Source organism: Podarcis filfolensis (assembly GCF_964270895.1).
Source record: "Podarcis filfolensis genome assembly, chromosome: 15".
NCBI classification, from domain to species: domain Eukaryota; kingdom Metazoa; phylum Chordata; class Lepidosauria; order Squamata; family Lacertidae; genus Podarcis; species Podarcis filfolensis.
Window position 1 is genome coordinate 11,933,297 of NC_139618.1, and position 21,541 is coordinate 11,954,837.

Sequence of the window (21,541 nt, forward strand, 5' to 3'; positions counted from 1 at the left end):
TTTTTCCCAATCAACCAATTGTATATTATAACCAAAATCTTTGGCCCAGTGTATCATAACCGACTTAATCTCTTCGTCCTTTGTTTGCCATTCCAGTAACATTTTATACATTTTTGACATTATCTTAAAATCGTTATTTATTATCTCTGTTTGGAATTTCGACTCTTTTTCCATATATCCCCTCTCTTTAAAATCCTTTTTAAACATTTCATTTATCTGAAGATAATGCAACCAATCAAACACACAGTCTTTAACTTGTTCATATGGCTTCATTTTCCATTTCTCCCCCTCTTTAATTACTAAGTCTCCATAAGTGGTCCAATTCCCTCTCATATTTATTTTCTTTACGCTCATAGCCTCTAATGGGGACAGCCAATGTGGAACTTTAGGTTCCAATATATTTTTATACCTATCCCATATTTCTATTATGGAACTCCTGAAGATATGATTCTCAAAGCCTTTATGATGATTCTATGATTTTCTTCTTCTCCAGCCATAAATAAGCATGCCATCCAAATCTGTTATCAAAACCTTCAAGATCTAACAATTTATTGTCTTTTAGTTTTATCCAATCCTTTAGCCAACAGAGACAGGACGCTTCATAATATAGTTTCAGGTCTGACCCTGGTGGTCTAGTGGTTAGGATTCGGCGCTCTCACAACTCTCTCTTTTCCTTTCCTTTTGCAGGTAGTATTCAATGTCCAAAAGCTACAGGCGGTCCAACAAGAGGAAGGGTGGTTTATGCTCCGACCGGACAAATCAAAGCCAAGGCGGGACGAGTGAGTCTCTGTTTTCCAAAGGGGAGCTTCACTTGTTTGCCCCTAAGTCAACCTGTATGGGATTTTGCTGCTGCCACAGTCCTGCTAGAGTGTTTAAGGGACATGGGTGGCTCTGTGGTCTAAGCCACTGAGCTTCTTGGGCCTGCTGATCAGAAGGTCAGCGGATGGAATCCCTGTGACGGAATGAGCTCCCATTGCTCTGTCCCAGCTCCTGCCAACTTAACAGTTCAAAAGCACACCAGTGCAAGTAGATAAATAGGTACCGCTGTGGCAAGAAGGTAAACGGCGTTTCCATGCGCTCTGGTTTCTGTCACAGTGTTCCATTGCACCAGAAGTGGTCTAGTCATGCTGGCCACGTGACCCGGAAAGCTGTCTGTGGACAAATGCCAGCTCCCTCAGCCTGAGAGCGAGATGAGCGCCGGAACCCCATAGTCGCCTTTGACTGGACTTAACCATCCAGGGGTCCTTTACCTTTTACCTTTACCTTTAGAGTGTTTGCCCTACTTATCTTACTGGACTTGTTCTGGGAGTCCCTTCAAAACAGAACCTAAAGACTCCTACAAAATCACAAGGGCCTGTAGCTCATGTCCTAACTGAGGAGAGCTGAGGAGCCTGTGGCTCTCCGGTCATCCTTGCTGGCTGGGAGTGATGAGAGTTGCAGTTGGGTAGCATCTCTCCTGAAGGATTCTGTGGTCCATGGTGGGACCATGTAGTTAGTTTGCATCAATCGCATTGCCCCCTTTCCCCTTCCTTTCCAGGGGCAACCTGGGCTCCCTACACCTCCAGCTGCAGCTTCGGGATGAGACGGTGCTTCCGTCCATCCACTACCAGCCTCTTGTCCAGCTTCTGTGTCAGGAAGTTAAAGCAGGTGCCCAGGTGAGATCCATCGCTTTTGGTGGGCAGGCCTTTTAACTGGGGTGACCCCGGTTCTTCCCTTCACTCAGCTGTAAGGCTCGCCGGCTCACCAGTCGTTCTTAGCTTAACCTACTTTGCAGGGTTGCTGTGAGTATAGAAATGTGTTTGGAACCCATGCGTGCTGCCTTTAACTTTTTGGGAGAAAGGTAGGGCAGCGATCTTGGAGATGCATCTGTTTAGACATGCATTCTCCTGATCTCTAGGCCTGAACCTCCTGATCTAATCGCTTTAATTGTTAATGCTGTTTTAATGGGCTTGTTTTATTTTACATCTTAATTATGCACGCTTGGAATGCCTTGACGAAATGAACTTATTGTGCACTTTGATTGCACATGGATATATTTTGTAACTCGGTTTTACACTTGTGAGCTGCTTAGAAGCCATGTTGGCAAGCGAGCAGAATGTGTATATAAATAAATAACGCCGTTAAAGAAATATTTGATGACGTTGAGAATAGACCCCCTAATTTTGTGCATGCAAGTGGGGTGGGGGAACTCTCCATCACGCTTTAATTGATTTTTTTTTCTCCTCCTGAGTTTCACATGCGTTACAGCCTCCCTGGGGGTCTATCTCCTCAGCCGCTCCCCTTCTTCTTTTCCTCCTGGCAGGACGGGAAAGTCCATTTAATAACCCTGATTGACGACACCACGACCGCTGAGTGCAGGCAGGAAGTTGCCGTCAACCTTGTCAAGCTCTTCGTGGGCCAAGGGTTGGCCAAAGAGTTCTTGGACCTCCTCTTCAAACTGGAACTGGATAAAACCGGTAAGGATCCCGGGCGCATGACTGGGACATGGGAGGGTACCATGCTCTGTGCAGCTGGGGTACCATTTTATGTCACTAGAATGTAGGAGAGTGTGCAATGCATGGGGGGGGTGAGGAAGTCCAGACCTGCTCCAAAAAAATTGATCAGTTGGACCCAGGGGCATCTTACCCATAGAGCCTAGTGGTGCAGGGCGCCAGGGTGCCAAGTTCTGGAGGGCGCCAGGGAAGAGGCAGAGGCTGGACACGGCACCTCCTGGCATCAGCTTGCCGTCCTCACCCGCCTCCGCCATGCCACACTGAAGCAGCGCCGCGCCCGGAGCTTCCGCCTGCTGTAGCCACCACAGCACGAAGCGGCCAGCTGAGCCGGGAGCCACCACGTCCAGCCTCCGCATCTTCCCTGCTGGAGGAGCTGCCCTCCAGCCGTTGCCCTCCTCCAGCCCCGCAAAACTGGCTGCGTCGCCGGCAGCGCCGTCCTCCCTAAAAAAGGTCAGCAACTCTGGGAAAGGGGTGGTGGTGCCGGAGGGATCTTTGCACCACAGCGCCGGATATGCTTAAGACGGCCCTGGTTGGACCTGGGCATGGACAGTTCCTGTCCGCCTATGGCATTTCCAGACTGCTACCGTAATTTGGGTGGGTTTCAGTCACATGCTGGCAAATCCAGGTTCCTAGAATCATAGATGGGGCAGCTCAGTAGAAGACAGCTTCCTATGTTCCTGTGTTCTGTTTCAGATGAGCCAAACACTCTGTTTCGAAGCAACTCTCTGGCCTCTAAGTCAATGGAGTCATTTCTGAAGGTACTTGATGGGTTTGTGGTTTGCTTGTGTGAATCTTGAGTATGTTTATGTCTTTCTGTTTTTCCAGCCATATATCTCCTGGGATAGCTCAGTCAGAGCACGAGCCTCTCAATCTTGGGGTCGTGGTTTCAAGCCCCACGTCGAGCAAAAGATTCCTGCATTTCAGGGGGGCTGGACTCTTGGTCTCTTCCGACTCTACGATTTTATGATTCTATACTGCCGTCTGATTGTTCAGTCCACTGTCTCTCCTGTCCTGCCCCAAAATCTTCCCATCTGCAGGTGGCAGGCATGCAGTACCTCCACAGAGTCCTTGGGCCGACAATCAACCGAGTGTTTGAAGAGAAGAGATGCATTGAGCTGGATCCCAGCAAAGTGGAGAGCAAGGATATTGGGTAAGAGAGCCAGGATCAGGGACCTTTCTCAGGTTGTACATATTGCTGTGAGTTTCGGGAGCGGCGGTTAGTATGCAGGATGCCTAGGTCCCTTCTAATTTCTGGGGGCCCTGGATTCAGTAGGGATTAAAACTGAGTAGGTTGGTGAAGTAGGCAGAAAGGCCAGCTTCTTGCTGGATGAGTTGATAGCTCTCAATATTGTTGGTAGTATAACAAAGGAAGCTGTGCCAGAAAGCAAACGGGTGGGCCCCTCTCCCTCACCTGGCTGCTAGTGAGTGGGAAGAACTATAGCCAAGAATGGCTGAGCTGGGCTAGAAGCAGACAGAAGCAGAGAGTGAGAGTCGTGCTTGATTTCTGCTTCAATCCAAGGCTGTGAGCAAGACCTTCTGGGGTGTTGGTGTTCATGTGATCCCCCAAAAAGTTTTTGAGTTTCTGCTGAAATGGGGCTGCATTTTAATGTTGTATTTTTAATCTTGTCCTTTAAGTTGTATTTCAATCAATTGTTTTATATCTGGTGTTAGCCACCCTGAGCCCAGTCTTAGCTGGGGAGGGCGGGGTATAAATTTATTTATTTATTATTTATTGTTGTTGTTGTTGTTGTTGTTGTTATATCATAAGCTCAGGTTGTGTATATATGTGTAAATAAACCCTTTATCTTAAAGACACCCCGTCTCCCCTGTCCCTCATTCCAAGGAAACCAAACCCTGGGTAAGCACCTGGGACCACCGAAATCTTGCACCACTCAGAAATTTTCGTGGTGTGCAATAATACGTGCAGACACACACATGCACACATGATATACATGTGTATATCACAACACTCCACTACAACTAAGAAAATACAGCAGTGACTAGGAAAATACATTGTTCCATCTCCATAGAGCACAGTTAAATTATTAAAAGGTGGTCACGTGTGTGGAGGCCCAAACTGTGGTCCCTTGCAGTTTACTCCTGTTTGCGATTTACGCAAGAAACACCAGATTTTATTTGTAAAACCAGTTCATACATTTATATCCTACCTTTCCTCCTGGGAGCTCAAGGCAATGCACATGCTTCCCCTGCCTTCCGTTTAATCCTCACAACAGCTCTGCGGTGCAGGTTAGGCTGAGAGAGACAGCGGCTGGCCCGAGGGTCACACCCAGCAACCTTCATGGCAGAGGGAGGGGATTTGAATGCCTGCTCCCTGCAAGGTCCACTCTGGCTTATGCAGATGGCAGCGATGATGCCAGAAAGGTGCCGCAGTCTCGGGGGCGGGAATCCATTTATTTCTTTTTCTTCCTCTCCCTGTGGCAGCTGCTCCAGCCTCCATCGTATCCAGAGCGAAAGTGACGTCATCCAGCAGAGCGCTCAGCACCTTCGGTCTTATCTCGGCGACCTGCTTGGCACCATCGCCAAGTCCGCCAAGGCGTGTCCCGCCATCATCCGCGCTACTTTCCAGCTGCTCTTCAAGAGGGTTGGGGAGCAGTTCCCCGAAGAGAAGGACCAGGTCAGCACAGTGGGATCCTTCTCCTCCTCCTCGCCTCTGTCCTGGCCTGCTCTAACCACTGAACTGCACCGCTTCACCCGCTGCGGACCTTCTGGTCAAACATGGGAGGGCTTTTCATCATGTTTCCTTGGCAGACGCTTGAGCAGCATCAACCATTGCAGGGGGCATCCAGGGCAGTGTGGTTGCCAAGAATTGTCCCTTGAGGACTAGGTGCTTGGGCCTGGCCTGTAGATGCTGACAGGTGCCTAGCACAGGCTTCCTCCCTCCCTCCCTCCCTCTCCCACTTTCCCCATCCCTATTAGATGTTAACATCTGTGCTACCATTCCTTTTCCGCTTGCAGAACGTGAAGTTCATCGCCATCACCAGTTTCCTCTGCCTTCGCTTCTTCTCTCCGGCCATCATGTCCCCCAAATTGTTCCACCTGCAGGAGAAGCACGCAGACGCCCGCACCAGCCGCACCCTCCTGCTCCTGGCCAAGGTAAGAGCCAGCCTGGACTTCACCTCCTGGACAAGAAGGGAGAGCATCCTGTCTGTAAATCCAGCCCCAGCACCTGCACACAGAAAATCCTGGCCCTGTGATCAGTGCTGGCTGCCATTTTAATTCCCCACAATGCCCCTGATGTTAGCATCACTGAGGAATTGTGGGAAATCAGAACAGCAACTCCAACAGCCAGCCACCATTTTAATTTCTCACATAGCTCCCATTTTAATTTCCCACAATGCCCCGGTGTTAGTATCACTCTGGGGAATTGTGGGAAATGAGAACAGCAACTCCTAGAGCCAGCCACCATTTTAATTTCTCACATGGCTGCCATTTTAATTTCCCACAATGCCCCTGGAGTTAGCATCACTCAGGGGAATTCTGAGGAATGGCAGCTCATAGAGCCAGTCACCTGGTGCTAATTGAACGCTACTTCTGCTTCCCACATTGACTGTGTCCAAGGTCTCCCAGAGAGCTTCATAGACTCTTGGAATTGGAAGGGACCCCAAGGGTCATCTAGTCCAACCCCATGCAATGCAGGAATCTCAGCTAAAGTACCTGTCACAGATGGCCATCCAACCTCTGCTTAAAAACCTTCAAGAAAGGAGAGTCCACCACTTCTCATGGGAGTCTGTTCCACTGCTGAACAGCTCTTAACCATCAGAAAGGTTTTTCTGATGTTTAGTTTGAATCTCCTTTCTTGTAACTTGAAGCCTTGGTTCAGGTCCTAACCTTCTGGAGCAGGAGGAAACAAGCTTGCTCTATCTTCCATGTTGACAGCCCTTTAGATATTTGAAGATGGCTATCATAGCACCTCTCAGTCTCCTTTTTCCCCCAAGCTAAACATACCCAGTTCCCTTGATCATTCCTCATAAGGCTTGGATTCTAGGTCCTTGATCATCTTGGTTGCCCTCCTCTGCACACCTTCCAGCTTGTCAACGTCCTTCTTAAATGGTGGAGCCCAGAACTAGCTGTGCAGGACCTGAAGCACAGGTCTCCTCCGTCTCTTAGGCCCCCGTGTCCTCTCTGCCATGCACCACACTTGATTCGTGGAGGCCTGTCCTTGACCTGTGGTCACCTCTCTGAATTCTCGCTTGCCAGGCTGTTCAGAACGTGGGGAACATGGACGCCGGTGTCAGCCGCACCAAGGAACCCTGGATGGCTCCGTTGCAGCCCACCATCCAACAGGGTGTCGCACAGATGAAGCGGTTCCTCCTCCAATTGATTGACATTGAGGAGAAAGAAGGTTGGTGACTGAGGGCAGCCCCAAGCGCTTAGGTCTGGTTCGTTCTGATTGGAGGGAGGGAAGGTGCCTTGCAGGGCTACCAACCCATCATTTTCTTACTGGTGTGACCAATGAACAGCGTTTTATTTGAGGTGGCGGTTGGGGCGGTAAGCTGAAAACCAGGAGTCAGGCACCCACACCGTATATGTAACACACATTTAAAGCACGCCCCTTCCCACGAAGAATCTTGGGAACTGTAGTTCACCCCTTGCAAGGCTGCAGTTCCCAGCAACCCTAAACAAACTACATTGCCCAGAATTCTTTGAGGGGGTGTACACAGGCAAAGCGACTGGGCTGTGAACTATGGCCCTCACCCTTGCCAAATCCTAGGTGGCAAACCATTCTTTCTCTTTCTCAGGGTGGATCTACACACAAGGGAAAAATACGCTATAAATAAGTCAGAAATTAAATCATTATAACAAAAGAAAAGAAAAACCCTATATAAAAATCACACAGAAAATTTGTTCGCTCTCTGGCGCCATCTGGTGTTGTATGTTTATAACACATTCGAAGTGTTGGTTTTTTTGCCTAATGTAGCTGTGTCCTCAGTCTTCCTCGCTGCAAAATGGGGCTAGATAATAATGACCTACCTAACAGAGTAAGTTGTATGTGGCATACTTTGATTGCTAGGTGGGTTTATTTAAAAAATAAAATCCAGTCAGTTTTGTTCTGGTTTTGTACTGTCTTTGCAGAATTGGACCCGCAGAAGTCTCCCTCCCTGCAGACCCAGGTTGTGAAAGAAGGGCCTCTGTTTATCTATAAGGCCAGAAGCAAAGGCCCTCTCCTCTCGTCCTCCTTTAAGAAGCTCTACTTCTCCCTAACCAGCGAAGCCCTCACCTGTGCCAAGACACCAAGCTGCAAGGTAAGGAGGCAGCAGGAAGGGCTGCTGCTGCTGCTGTCATGGCCGCCTGGTGGACTTTCCGGAAGGTTCTAGAAAGCCATGGGCACAGAGTATTGGATTAGACAGGCTTTCGCCTTACCCAGCAGGGCTCTTCCGCCTGTGATGTACTTATGGGACTTGTCTTTTCAGAAAAGCTCCTTCATCACGCCAGCCAGCATCCGGGCAGCCGAAAAGGTGGAGGAGAAGAGCTTTGGCAACTCTCACGTCATGCAGATCATCTACGCCAACGAGGCCGGCCAGACAGACACAGCTTACCTGCAGTGCAAGGTTGCTGTAGTTGGGGATCCAGTTTAGATGGAGGGGGAGAGCCTACAGCGGGTGATGACAGTGGTTCCAGCAGCACCCCTTCTGCAAGCCTGTTGTTTTCTCCAGAGGCTTGGAAGTGGCACCTGGCTTGCTCCTTTCGTCCTGCTGCTTTTTCATTGGTCCAGCAGGTGTTGCAGCACTAACAAAAACAAACCAACCCCCAAACAAAAAAACACCTTTCTTGGAAACAGGACCTGCAGAAAACATGAGCATCTGACACACAATTATACTTGTGGCATTTCAGCGTTGTGTGTGGCTGAAGGCCAGCCGGTTGAAATCACACATAAATTAAATGCACGGAAGGTGGAGCACTTGAAAACAGGGTTTTCCTGGTGCACAGAAAGAGCTTTTACGTGCTTTGTCTTGCGTACTGGGCTCTGGGATGCTCTCGCAAGATCTTGTGGCAGCTTGGCGACTTGGCATGGCCCCCACTTGGCATACTGCCCTGGAAATATGTTTATTTGGGGGGCGATTTGAAGGGAGTGGTTCAAACAAATTTTTGCATTGATTGATGTGCCATCCTCGTGTTGTAAGCTGCCTTTTTTTCTGTGATGCTTTTTGGGTAGTTTTTGGCTAAGGGGTTAGGCAATTTCAAAAGTATTTAAAGGTTCTTGCTCTAGGTCCTCACCTCCTTGCAAAGCTGGAGGGGGGAGGAATCTGTTGCAGCAGGTGGAGGGAATTAAGATCTGCCTTGCTTTCACTGGATGCTGCCTCCATCCATTCTTCTCTGACTGATAATGGAGTTAGGGAACACTGAGTCCTTTGGGGAGTTTGGGCTGCAAAAGCGAAACCCACATTTCTCTGTAACATCTGGAATGTAACAAACAAAACACAGTTGTACTGTATACTGAAGGGCTGTGCTGGATCAAATGCATGGATGATATAGTCCTGCCTTCTCTGTCTTTCGTGGCTTTTCAGTGTGTGAACGAGCTCAACCAGTGGCTGTCGGCCTTGAGGAAGGTTTGTGTGAACAACGCTGGGATGCTGTGTTCCTACCACCCTGGCGTCTTCCGAGGAGACAAATGGAGCTGCTGCCACCAAAAGGACAAAGGCGGTACTGTGCCCTTTATTGGCCAAAGCTATCCCAGCGACACAGGATCATAGAATTGTGAAGGGACACCAAGGGTCATCTAGTCCAACCCCCTGCAATGCAGGGATCTCAGCTAAAGCATCCATGACAGGTGGCCATCCAGCCTCTGCTTAAAAACCTCCCATGAAAGGGAAACCTCCTGAGGGAGTCTGTTCCACGGTCGAACGGCTCTTACCATCAGAAAGTTCAGTAGGGTGGAGGTTGCCTTCAACCTTACTTTTAAATAAGAAAATAAAGCCTTTATTTAGCAAAATATAAGGTGTGAAGGAGTGGGCAGAATTACACCAGGTCAACAAAATAAAATAAAAGGATTTCTGTGTTCTAGCCCTTACCAACATTTACTTTGGTAACATGGAACTCCCTCCCACAAGAAATCTACATGTCGCTTTCTGTGGCCTCCTAGATGTTCTTAGATGCAGTCCTAGACTGCAACTCCCATTAGCTTTGTCTGCTGACTGGGGATGATGGAATTTGGAGTCCAATATGTGGGACGCGGGTGGCGCTGTGGGTTAAACCACAGAGCCTAGTGCTTACCAATCACAAGGTCGGCGGTTCGAATCCCCGCAATGGGGTGAGCTCCCATTGCTCAGTCCCAGCTCCTGCCAACCTAGCAGTTTGAAAGCACGTCAAAGTGCAAGTAGATAAATAGGTACCGCTCAGGCAGGAAGGTAAACGGCGTTTCCATGCACTGCTCTGGTTCGCCAGAAGTGGCTTAGTCATGCTGGCCACATGACCTGGAAACTGTACGCCAGCTCCCTCGGCCAATAAAGCGAGATGAGCGCTGCAACCCCAGAGTCAGCCACGACTGGACCTAGTGATCAGGGGTCCCTTTACCTTTACCTGTAACTCTTGAAGGACCACAAATGTTGTTGTTGTTGTTCCATTATATGCCACCTTTTTCCACCAAGGAGTTCAAGGTGGCATCCATGGTTCTCCCCCTCCTCATTTCAGTCCCTACAACAACCCTGCAAGGTAGGCTAGGCTGAGAGACTGTGACTGGCCCAAGGTCACCCAGTGAGCTTCATGGCTGCGTCGGGATTTGAACCCTGGTCTCTCCCAGGTACTAGTCCAGTACTCTAACCACTGTACACTGGCTCTCAGTCATCCCAGGCTTAGCTCTCACAACAGCCTTCCTTTGACATGAGTATGCTCCTTCAAAACCTTGTTGAGTACACATAGCAGGAACAAAAACCCTCCAGCCTTTCGTGAAAACTGGGTCTTCTTAAAGAAACCTCACTTTAAAACAACAACACTCCTTTGCCTGCTAGGACTGGGCTGTGACAAAACCCGGCATGGAGTTACTCTCCGGGAATGGAATGACCCCTTGGATCCCGACTTAGAGGCTCAGTTGATTTTCCGACACTTGCTTGGGGTGCGAGATGCAATGAGGTAAGTTGACTGGCCTTTCCTTCCTTCCTTCCTGAATTACAAGGTATGCTGAGTGGGTGGGTCTCACTTTTAATCATTTTATGGGTTTTTAAAAATGGTGTACTACATAAATAACAAAGCCATAGAACTCTCTGCTCATTCTGTTGCTGAGGTAATTCTAGGGTGCACTAACTCTGCCCTTTCATTTCTTACTGTTCAAAGGGAAAAATATTTGGAACTGTCGACTCTGGAGAAAAATGAAAATTTTCATTTGACCCAGAATGAAGGTATGACTCATCAGTACCGTTTTAAGTGTGGAGAGCGAAGTGGACTGAGGCTGGATTGGTTCATAGAGCCATGGAGTTGGAAGGGATCCCATGGGTTATCTAGTTGAACCCCCTGCGATGCAGGAATCACAGCTAAATAATCTCTGACAGATGGCCATTGAACCTCTTTTAAAATGGAGGTTCCAGTGGAGGAGAGTCCATCGCCTTCCAGGGTTGTCCATTCTACTGTCAAGCAGCTCCCACTGTCAGAAAGTTCTCTCTAATGTTTAGTTAGAATCTCCTTTCTTATCATTTGAAGCCATTGGTTTCCTCTCCACTGGAGCAGCAGAAAACAAGTTTTCTCCATCTTCCCAGTGACAGCCCTTCAGATATTTGAAGAGGGCTCTCATATCACCTCTCAGTCTTCTCTTCTCCAAGCTAAACATACCCAACGCCCCACAACTGTTGCCCATAAGGCTTGGTTTCCAGATCCTTCAGGCTTTATCAGTTCACTTTCTCAGGGGGAACAAAAGACTTTTCAGGCCAGCTTCTGTAAGGGAGGGAGAGTTGTCAGTTTGGCTGGGATTATAACACTGCAAAGCAGCAGACTAGAAAAGAGATCCCAGGGTATAGGGAAGCTCAGAGGCAAACACCGTGAAGGCTTGACCCAAAAGTAATGAAGTAGTATGGAAAGCAGGGGGTTCTTTGGTTGAAAAATTTCAATTTAGACATGGGAACATGTCTAAATCGAAAGATGTTCAATAGAAAATTCAGCAGTAGGAAAGCTTCCGTGCTGTATCCGTGGCCTTCAGCCTTGGTTGCCTCTGCTCTTTTTAAAGAATACTGAACACTTTGGGTCGAATCCTGAAACATGGATGGCTCTCTCCTGCTTGTTGTTGTTGTTGTTGTTGTTTGTTGTTGTTAAAAGGTGCTTCTTGCAGCATGACTAAGGAAAGGGAGATTCATGCATCCTTACTGATATATTGACAAACTACCGTGAATGGACTACCTGCACATAATCCTGTTCGTTCTCTCTCTCTCTCTCTCTCTCCTGCTACAGACTCTGACAATGCCGATGGACCTAGCCGGCTTTTCCAGGTGTTGCAAGATCTTGAAGAAATTCACAGTAAGGAGCTTTCCCGGTTGAGTGACTTGGCCAACCAGGACCGAAATCATCTTGTGGAACTGCAGACGTGACTGTTCTCACAGGCTAGGCCCATGTCTACCTCCTTCGGGCAGTTCTGCTGCCAAACATCTGGAACAGAGGGTGTTTCTCCTCTTTCTGTCTCTCTTTCTCTTTCTCTCTCTCTGGACTTGCGATCATCTGATGAGATGGAAATGGGATATTGTGGGGCCCTGATTCTCATAACCTGTATCACCTTTCCTTTTGGGAACGACTCTCCCTGCCAAGTCCTCTGAACTCTGAAGACAAAACTGAGATCAATTTAGGAGACCCAACACAAAAGCATTCATCTTCACCAGTCTAAAAAACAGCAACTATAGGGTTGCCGTATTTCAAAAAATTTGGAGCTTTTTTAAAGGAAAACCCGCAAGGTTTTTTTTAATGCCCTAAACAACTACTGTAGAAGTTCAGCCCCTAGCCTTAATGGAACACCAAAGCTGGTTGTTTTATTGCCTGCGATTTTCATCCAGAACTTTGCATTCTTGAGAACTGCAGATTTAACTGTTTGAAAAGAATAAGAAAAAGTAGGTTTCTAGACCTCATGACAGAGGTGCTTTTGAAAATATGTACCTGTGGTGTACTGTGTTTGAGGGGGAAGCAATGAGTAACCAGAAGCGAGGCCTTGGCGTTGTAGTGGATAGCTCAGTCAAGATGTTAGCCTCGTATGTGGCAGCGTGAAAAAGGTAAATTCCATGCTAGGAAAGAAATTGAAAACAGAACTGCCAGTTATCCTGTTGCTGTTAAACAAATCTATGGTGCGGCCACATTTTGAGTGCTCTGTCGCCTCACCTAAAAAAGGTATTGTAGAGTCGGAAAAGGTTCAGGAAAGGGAAAGGGAAATGATCAAGGGGATTCCCTTTTTAGTTTCGAGAAAAGGCGAGTAAGAAGAGGGTCGCTTGATGGAAGTATATAAAATTCTGCGTGTCATGCAGAAATGGATAGAGAAGTTTTTCTCCCTCTCTCTCATTAGGCTAGAACTTGTAGACATTCTGTGAAGCTGAATGGTGGAAGGTTCAGGATAAAAGAAAGGACTTCATGTATCGCATAACTCAATCCCTCCCACAGGAGGCAGTGATGGCCACCAACTTGGATGGCTTCAAAAGAGGTTTAGACAAATTCAGGGAGGAGAGGACTATCAATGCCTACTAGCCATGATGGTTGTTTATCAGCCTCCACTGACTGAGGCAGCAGTTTTTTCTGGAGACCAGTTGCTGGAAGCCACAGGAAGAGCGAGAGCTCTTGCACTCAGATCCTGCTTCTGAGTTTCCCACAGGGATCTAGTTGGTTGCTGTGAGAAGAGGATGCTGGGCTGTTCCAACAGGCTGTTCTTAGGTTCTTGTGTTGCTCTTTATTTCTTCCTTTTGTGGCCTTTCCACATGTACCCCTAGGCAGCTAGCAGTCTGAATACTGGGAATGGGAGAGTCTGCCCTCTCAACTCCATGGGAGTTCTTGCTGATATGATGAGCAATGGTTCTCCCGGAAAGGCCACATTATCTGGAAAAAAGGGGTCCCCAGCTGGGATTAAGGCCGGCCCTGCCGTTGTCCAGGCTACTGCAGATAACAGATTGGAATTAAAAGACAGAGCTGTTGAGAAAGAGAGAGAACTGCAGCCTTGGCTTACAAACTTAGATGGCTTTAAAAGAGGCTTTGAGAAGTCCATGGAGGAGAGGTCTACTAAAGGTAAATGGACCCCTGACCATTAGGTCCAGTCGTGGCCGACTCTGGGGTTGCGGCGCTCATCTTGCTTTACTGGCAGAGGGAGCTGGCATACAGCTTCCGGGTCATGTGGCCAGCATGACTAAGCCGCTTCTGGCAAACCAGAGCAGCACACGGAAATGCCTTTTACCTTTCTGCTGGAGCAGTACCTATTTATCTACTTGCACTTTGACATGCTTTCAAACTGCTAGGTTGGCAGGAGCAGGGACAGAGCAATGAGAGCTCACCCCGTCACGGGGATTTGAACCGCCAACCTTCTGATTGGCAAGCCCTAGGCTCTCTGGTTTAACTCACAGCCATGCTTAAAAGCAGTGTACCTTCCAAGGCCAGATGTTGGTGACCTTGGACCATGGAAGGGAGTGGTTAGCCTCATGTCCTGTTTGTGGACTTCCTTGTTGGCCACTGTAGGGAAATAGGGTGCTAGATCTGGTCTGATCTAGCAGGACTTTCATGACTTGATTTGTAGTCTATGGTTACTATAATAGGAGCAGAGGGGGAAACAGTGCCATTTGAGTCTTCTGCCTCAACCCTGCAAATACCTCTGAGCTAGACCAGGTGGGATATATATATTTCCAAGCTCAGCAGTAGCTCAAGGCATGGGAGGAATTTTAAAATTATAAAATTTGCATGCAATAAAACAAATGAGTATATGCCATTGCAAGGGGAAAAATAGTTGAATGGAGGGTGTTGTTGGACTCCAACTCCCATCATCCTTGACCATCATCTGGGCCTGATGGGAGCTGGAGTCGTAACAACATCCAGAGGGCCACTTATTCTCTATCCCTGGAATGGCTGTTTGATCTGTCTGGACAGCTGCATCTCCAAGCCAGCAGCCACTCTTGATGTAGAATAAAGTCTCTTTTATCACACCCTCCCATCTTGTTTGTGACTATCTGGCTAGCTACAACATGGTTAGCCCTTTGTTGCTTTTCAGCATCAACGCTCGCCTTTTGGAACTTACGGGGTAACAAGAGTGCCTCTGATCATATATGGATTTTACCTTACTGCTCACTAGTGAGTAGCCACAGGGGAAGCGGCAACATTTAGTGTGAGCCATTGCAGCAATGCAAAAGGTAGCAGCACCTGGAATGATTTTTATTCCTTCTCCAGGAGGCCTGAAAGGGGCTTTTGCTGGGTTTAGGGTTGTATTTCTTCACAGCAGTTTATTTTGGACTCGTACAGCATCCATCAGACTTTGTCCCCACACCATGCTGTATCATCTCCCTCCTCCCCCCAGTTTAATCCGGATTTAATGTTTCCATGGAAAATCCGATAAATTTAAACACACACACACACACACACAGAGAGAGAGAGAGAGAGAGAGAGAGAGAGAGAGAGAGAGATTAAAAGATACCATTAATAATAAGCTGTCACATGGAGGCACACACACACACAGCAGGCCCCTGTAAGAGGCTGCGATTTCCAAGTCGACTCCAAGGTCCATCAGCACTTCCATATTTAGGAGTTTAGGCCGTGCCCACTCTCTCGTTTACCATTTCCCATCCTGGTTTTTTAATCTGCATTCATGAGACACTGGCCAGAAGGCATATGCATCCTGTACTTGTTATGAAATATAAAGTACGGCCGTCTGATGTGTTGTTTCTCCAACCATCTTGGGAGTCCTTCAGCCATTTCTAACTGTGCTTGGTTATTTATTGATTATCTATTTATTTATCTTCATCAGAAGAGGCCATGCGGTGGTTTTGCAACATGCAGCGCAACAGAAATGTTGCAGCATAAAAATCAAAACAATTCTATAAATGCAGCAAGGGTCATCTTGTCCAACCCCACTGCAATGCAGGAACCGCAGCTACAGAATCCCTGACAGATGGCCATCCAGCCTCTCGTTACACAACAAAGGAGAGTCTACCACTTTGAGGTCTTCTGTTCCACTGTTGAGCAGCTCTTGGTGTCAGAACGTTCCTCCTAATGTTTAGTTGGAATCTTATTTCTCAACATTTGAATCCATTGGTTTGGGTGTGTACGAGAGAAGCAAATCTGACACCAATGAAGCTGTGCTGATGTGAGCAACTGGGGGGTGAGGGGAGCTGTGAAGCACACCGGGCAGCGGAGTGGGGGGTGGGGACACAACTTCCCTGTTCCCTAAGGTGGACACACCTTTCAGCTTCGCTTGGATTCAGGGTAGGTTGGTGAAGACTACTTGACAGAAGACAGTCCTCTGTTTGAAGGACTGTATGGTCCAACTCTAGTTTAAAGACAAAAGATCAGTTGTGAGAAATGCCTGGGTAGCTCAGTTGGTTAGAGTGTGGTACTAATAATGCCAAGGTGGCAGGTTTGATCCCCGTATGGGACAGCTGCATATTCCTGCATTGCAGGGGGTTGGACTAGATGATCCTCAGGGTCTCTTCCAACTCTACAATTGTATGATTCTATGATTCATAAGAAGAGAGAGCAGGAGAGTCTTGGAGCTGTGCGTCAACAGTGAGGACCAGGCAAGCAGGCAAATGGCTCACCTGCTCCAAAGTGAATGTAAGGTAAAGGGACCCCTGACCATTAGGTGCAGTTGTGGCCGACTCTGGGGTTGCGGCGCTCATCTCGCTTTACTGGCCGAGGGAGCCAGCGTACAGCTTCCGGGTCATGTGGCCAGCATGACTAAGCCGCTTCTGGCAAACCAGAGCAGTGCACGGAAACGCCGTTTACCTTCCTGCCACAGCGGTACCTATTTATCTACTTGCACTTTGACATGCTTTTGAACTGCTAGGTTGGCAGGAGCAGGGACCAAGCAACAGGAGCTCACCCTGTTGCGGGGATCCGAACCGCCAACCTTCTGATCGGCAAGCCCTAGGCTGTGTGGTTTAACCCACAGCCCCACCTGCGTCCCTTGAAAAGTGAATGTACTTACGTATTTATTATGATTTTGCATAGGGCTTCAATTTCCATCCCCACCCCTTGATGTTGGAAGCAGCTAGCAAAATTTAAACTCACATAACATATGAAAGGGTGGTCTTTTTTTAAAAAAGACAAAAATAAATTGCAGCCAGCTGAAAGCTTTTTTTAAAAAGGGCTGCTGCCTTCAACAAACGATTCATCTGGTTTTTGAAGCCTCCCACATTTAAATGTTACTTTCCCATTTAAATCGAGGGAGAGAGAGCGCGCGCGTGTGTGGCGGGAGCTTGCGTTTCCTCCTCTGTCCACAAGGGGGAGGTAAAGACAACTTGGGAAAGGGGATAATAAGCCCGGCAGGTTGCGCTTCCTTCCCCTGGCCGCCAGAGGGAGGAGCTATAGGTACGAAAGCGATTGCTCTTCACTCCGAACGGACTGGGGAGCGTGTGAAAATTACCCGGAACCGGAAGCGTGACTCCAACCCAGAAGCGGTTTTCCCCGTTGCGCCGGGAGCCGAAACAAACGAGCGGAGAGCTATGAACGCGCCTCCGGCCTTCGAGTCCTTCCTGCTTTTCGAAGGAGAGAAGAAGTGAGTGAGGGGAGGAAAGCTACCATGGCCTGGGCAGCGGGGAGGCCTGTGACCATCTTGGGGTCTGGGTGGAAATGAAGGGGGACCGCATATCAGTGGTAGAGCATCGCCCGTGGGGGTTGGGGGGGCCTGGGCGGCACTGGCTGGGCGCCAGGGGGTGGACCAGAATCCCGTTTCGTTAAGTTTCTAGCTTGTGTGGAAGCCGAGATTATTTATTTATCTATTTTTGCAGTTTTGTTGTTGTTTAGTCTTATCCAACCCTTCGTGACCCCATGGACCACAGCATGCCAGGCACTCCTGTCTTCCACTGCCCCCCGCAGTTTGGTCAAACTCATGCTGGTAGCTTCGAGAACCCTGTCCAACCATCTCGTCCTCTGTCGTCCCCTTCTCCTTGTGCCCTCAGTCTTTCCCAATATCAGGGTCTTTTCCAGGGAGTCTTCTCTTCTCATGAGGTGGCCAAAGTATTGGAGCCTCAGCTTCAGGATCTGTCCTTCCAGTGAGCACTCAGGGCTGATTTCCTTCAGAATGGATAGGTTTGATCTTCTTGCAGTCCATGGGACTCTCAAGAGTCTCCTCCAGCACCATAATTCAAAAGCATCAATTCTTCGGCGATCAGCCTTCTTTATGGTCTAGCTCTCACTTCCATACATCACCATAGCTTTAACTATAACGGACCTTTGTCGGCAAGGTGATGTCTCTGCTTTTTAAGATGCTGTCATGTTTCACTTTTTCTTCCAAGGAGCTCAAGGTGGCGTACATAGTTCTCACCCCCCCTTTCCCATTTAGTCCCCACAACAACCCCGGGAGGTAGGTTAGGCTGAGAGGCCGTGACCTTCCCAAGAGTCAACCAGTGAGCTTCAGGACTTGCACAGTTAAGGGGCCTGATGAAGTTGGGCTTTCAGCAAAGCTGATGCAGCAAGCCTTGCCTCCTATCAAAGAAAGTCTTGTATTAGCTGGCATTGAAATTAGCCTTGCAAAACAGTTTTTAAAAGTCTTTTCCCTGCTCCACCTTTTCCTTCCAGAATTACAATAAATAAGGATACCAAAGTGCCGAATGCCTGCCTGTTTACCATCAACAAGGAAGATCACACTCTGGGGAATATCATTAAGTCGTGAGTAACAATGGCTCTTGTTTTACAGCAAGGTTTGGGTGGGATTGTTTGAAAGCAGCACCTGTCTCAAACTAGGATGATGGTCAAGAACAGGTATAGGCAAACTCTGGCCCTCCAGATGTTTGGGACTACAATTCACATCATCCCTAGCTAACAGGACCAGTGGTCAGGGATGATGGGAATTGTAGTCCCAAACATCTGGAGGGCCGGAGTTTGCCTATGCCTGGTCAAGGAGACAATGAGGTTGTTGCTTTTCCATACTCCTGGTAGGCTCTGGGTGATCTTCCCCAGATTACTTAAGGGAGCCCTTGGCATGTAAATTGATACAAATATACCTATGAAAAAGGGAGTTTGTTGGACACTGTCAAGTGTTTTTGACTGGCTAAATTACTGAAAGCAAGGATGTTACATAGGTTGCTGGGAAAGTAAAACGTGGCATGTTCATTAGAGGTTTTAGTAGTAATGTTCTGCCACTTTCTTCCAGGCCCAAGGAAAGAAGTCAAGCTCCTCCTGGAGACCTCAATTCCTTGGATCTTATGCCCAAAGTAGAGAATAGCATCAGATATAGTGAACCTGTGGCCTTTAAATGTTGTTGGATTGCAACTCCCATCATCATGGACCCTTGACTGTGCTGGCTAGGGCTGATGGGAATTGACGTCTGGAGAGCCATCCCTGCAGTAGACTCTGCTCCTAATTGGCATTTAAGATCATAAGATCCTGCATAAGATCTTGGCATTTAAAATTATTTAAGAGCCTGCTTAAGCCAATCTAGTTTAAGATCCTGTTGAACCTCCCTGGTTCATTCCACAAACACGGAACCATTGCAGAAAAGGCCCAATAACAGTGGTACCTCGGGTTAAGAACTTAATTCGTTCTGGAGGTCTGTTGTTAATCTGAAACTGTTCTTAACCTGAGGTACCACTTTAGCTAATGGAGCCTCCCGCCACACTATTTCTGTTCTCATCCTGAAGCAAAGTTCTTAACCCGAGGTACTATTTCCAGGTTAGCGAAGTCTGTAACCTGAAGCGTCTGTAACCTGAGGTACCACTGTATCCACTGAGGCCCTTCTTTGTGTGCTCCTTCGCAAGAGGTCTGGAGAGTGGCAACATGAGAATGTTTGGCCAATACCCAATGCCCTTTTAAATGTGTTTTAGGAGTGGGGATTATTAGTTTGTTTTTGTTCATATTTTTATTATGTATTTTGTTTTTTTCACATTGCCATTTTATGCTGTGAACCTCCCTAAGATCTACTGATGAAGAGCCGTGTACAAATTTAAGTAATAATAATAATAGTGCAGCCAGTATAGAGAAGTCTGCTCTGTGTTTTGCACAGCAGCCACCAGATATTTCAAGATAGCTTTCACATCTCCACTTGATCTTTCCTTCTGCAGGCTACACGTTCTCATCTTTTAACCATGCTTTATAGGCCTTCTCGGGCTCAATCTGCCTGCACCTTTGAGGAAGCTCATATGAGCTGGACGCAGTATGGAGGCTTGCTCAGCTGTAAAGCTGGGCGGTGTATCTCAGCTGCTTCTTCGTCCCCTTAGGTGAGGAGGAAGCAACAGCCACGATGCATTTCAGACATTGTGATATATCAGTCTATTACAGTATTTAGCTGCTGGTATATCATGAAGTTGAAAGCCAGTTATCACCCAGCCCCCGTTTCCAGATTTTCACCATCTTTGTTGCCCTCCTCTGGCCTAAGGTAGCCGGTCCTTGGTCTGATCTAGCAAGGCAAACCACACTTTTCACAGTATACTTTATGTGTGTCCCTTTTCTTCCTCCCCTCCCCAGGCAGTTATTGAAAGACCCTCAGGTGCTGTTTGCAGGGTACAAGGTCCCTCATCCACTGGAGCATAAGATCATCATTCGTGTCCAGACCACCCCTGATTACAGTCCCCAAGAAGCCTTCACCAACGCCATCACAGATCTCATCAGCGAGCTCTCCCTCCTTGAGGAGAGGTTCCGGGTAAGTTGGTGCATTTAATGTTGCCTTGGCATTGCTTTTATGGAATGACCTGTCAGTGGGAGGTGTCTCCTCTGTGCCTCAAGATATATAGCTGTGAACTGGGTAAGAAGCTGCACTTGGGTGGCAACTGCTTGGCATGCCGCCAGATGGGTTAATCCACCATCACCCAGGTGAAGCAGGGGCATATTCTGTCCTTTCAGACCCCAGGGATAGATGTTTTGGAGCCGTCCAGGGTGGACTGACCCAGGGGTTCAAACACTGTTTAAAGGCAAAAATGAGCCATTTTCTCTTGATAGGGAGACACATTCAACTAGGGTAAAGAGGTGTCTTGCGGGAGCATCCCTAGTAAGACCTCTGCTGGTTCCTCACTTTTCAACATGGGGCAGACACATGGCACTTCAAGCACCAATGAGATCTTGGGAGACTCAGGACCATTTCCTTAGGACTCCTTTCTCTCAAAAGTGCTGAGACTTTATCCTCCTTCCTTTCTTAAATTCAATACACTTTTCACAGAGCTCCCCCCACCCCAATTATTTCTGTCCTCATCCCTGCTACATGTTTGAATGGGTGTGGCCCAAAATGGAATCCACCAATTCAGAAAAAAACAAATCTGCAGGGATGAGCTAGTCCCTGGGCAGCAGTAGCATTCATAGTGAGTTGGAGGGAATTTCATCTGATTCAGTTTGCCATGGAGGGTGAGAGAACCACCTCTGCAACACAAAGTTTGGGGTCCTGTGTGGTTCTGCTGTTTTCCTTTGGTAATTCTGCTGTGGCAGAGGATGGGATACAACCCACCTGAAGTCCAGACTCTTTTCTCTTCTGTAGTAAGTACAGGTGATGAACTGCAGAAAAGGAAGGTCTCTTAAACTGGCTTTATGTAACCCCTACTTTCTGTTTGAGCCTTAACTGAAATTGTTTTCCCCCTTTTGTTCCTGCTCTACCACAAAATAGTTGATTTCTGTGAGAAACTGGATCAAACTTCACTCAAAGACTTATTCTCTGCCTCTCTTTCAGGTTGCCATCAAAGACAAACAAGAAGGAATTGAATAAGTACATGACATTTTTGCCTCTCTGTTGTAAATGCATAATTTAGTTTTTCCTTATATAGCAGGCTAATAGCAAGTGTTTAATAATGCCTTTACATTGCTTTGCATCCTCCAAGAAATGCGTGTATATGTGTAGAAGGCAGCTGGACATGAGATCCCGTTGATTTATTTTATTTTTTAGCTAATAAATTATGTTTTTCATCCAAGTTGCTTTGTTTGAAAAGATTGGTAAAGACCTGAAGAAGACAAAGCTAATA

At 47.6% G+C, this 21,541-nt stretch overlaps 2 protein-coding genes across 5 annotated transcripts in view; both read left to right on the top strand.

The window, feature by feature from the left end:
* RASA4B (RAS p21 protein activator 4B) overlaps positions 1–14,593 on the top strand; it is a 49,628-nt gene extending 35,035 nt beyond the window's left edge. For 3 of the 4 annotated variants that reach the window (XM_083587597.1, XM_083587598.1, XM_083587599.1), the window contains exons 8-23: positions 688–779; positions 1,538–1,655; positions 2,303–2,456; positions 3,186–3,250; positions 3,530–3,642; positions 4,935–5,127; positions 5,469–5,606; positions 6,711–6,855; positions 7,587–7,756; positions 7,925–8,062; positions 9,020–9,155; positions 10,460–10,580; positions 10,782–10,846; positions 11,886–12,682; positions 12,880–13,688; positions 14,021–14,593. In XM_083587597.1, the coding sequence (XP_083443723.1) occupies positions 688–779; positions 1,538–1,655; positions 2,303–2,456; positions 3,186–3,250; positions 3,530–3,642; positions 4,935–5,127; positions 5,469–5,606; positions 6,711–6,855; positions 7,587–7,756; positions 7,925–8,062; positions 9,020–9,155; positions 10,460–10,580; positions 10,782–10,846; positions 11,886–12,022 (1,785 nt within the window). In that variant the 3' untranslated portion in view covers positions 12,023–12,682; positions 12,880–13,688; positions 14,021–14,593. Of the gene's footprint in view, positions 1–687; positions 780–1,537; positions 1,656–2,302; positions 2,457–3,185; positions 3,251–3,529; positions 3,643–4,934; positions 5,128–5,468; positions 5,607–6,710; positions 6,856–7,586; positions 7,757–7,924; positions 8,063–9,019; positions 9,156–10,459; positions 10,581–10,781; positions 10,847–11,885; positions 13,689–14,020 lie in introns of all 4 variants that reach the window. The other variant, XM_083587596.1, reaches the window with a different exon arrangement.
* Positions 14,594–17,008: 2,415 nt separating this feature from the next.
* On the top strand, positions 17,009–21,343 carry POLR2J (RNA polymerase II subunit J). The gene is made up of 4 exons (XM_083588052.1): positions 17,009–17,157; positions 18,180–18,269; positions 20,064–20,238; positions 21,253–21,343. Exons 1-4 carry the CDS (start codon positions 17,105–17,107, stop codon positions 21,286–21,288), a joined length of 354 nt encoding a protein of 117 aa, XP_083444178.1. The 5' UTR covers positions 17,009–17,104; the 3' UTR covers positions 21,289–21,343.
* The last annotated feature ends 198 nt before the right edge of the window (positions 21,344–21,541 follow it).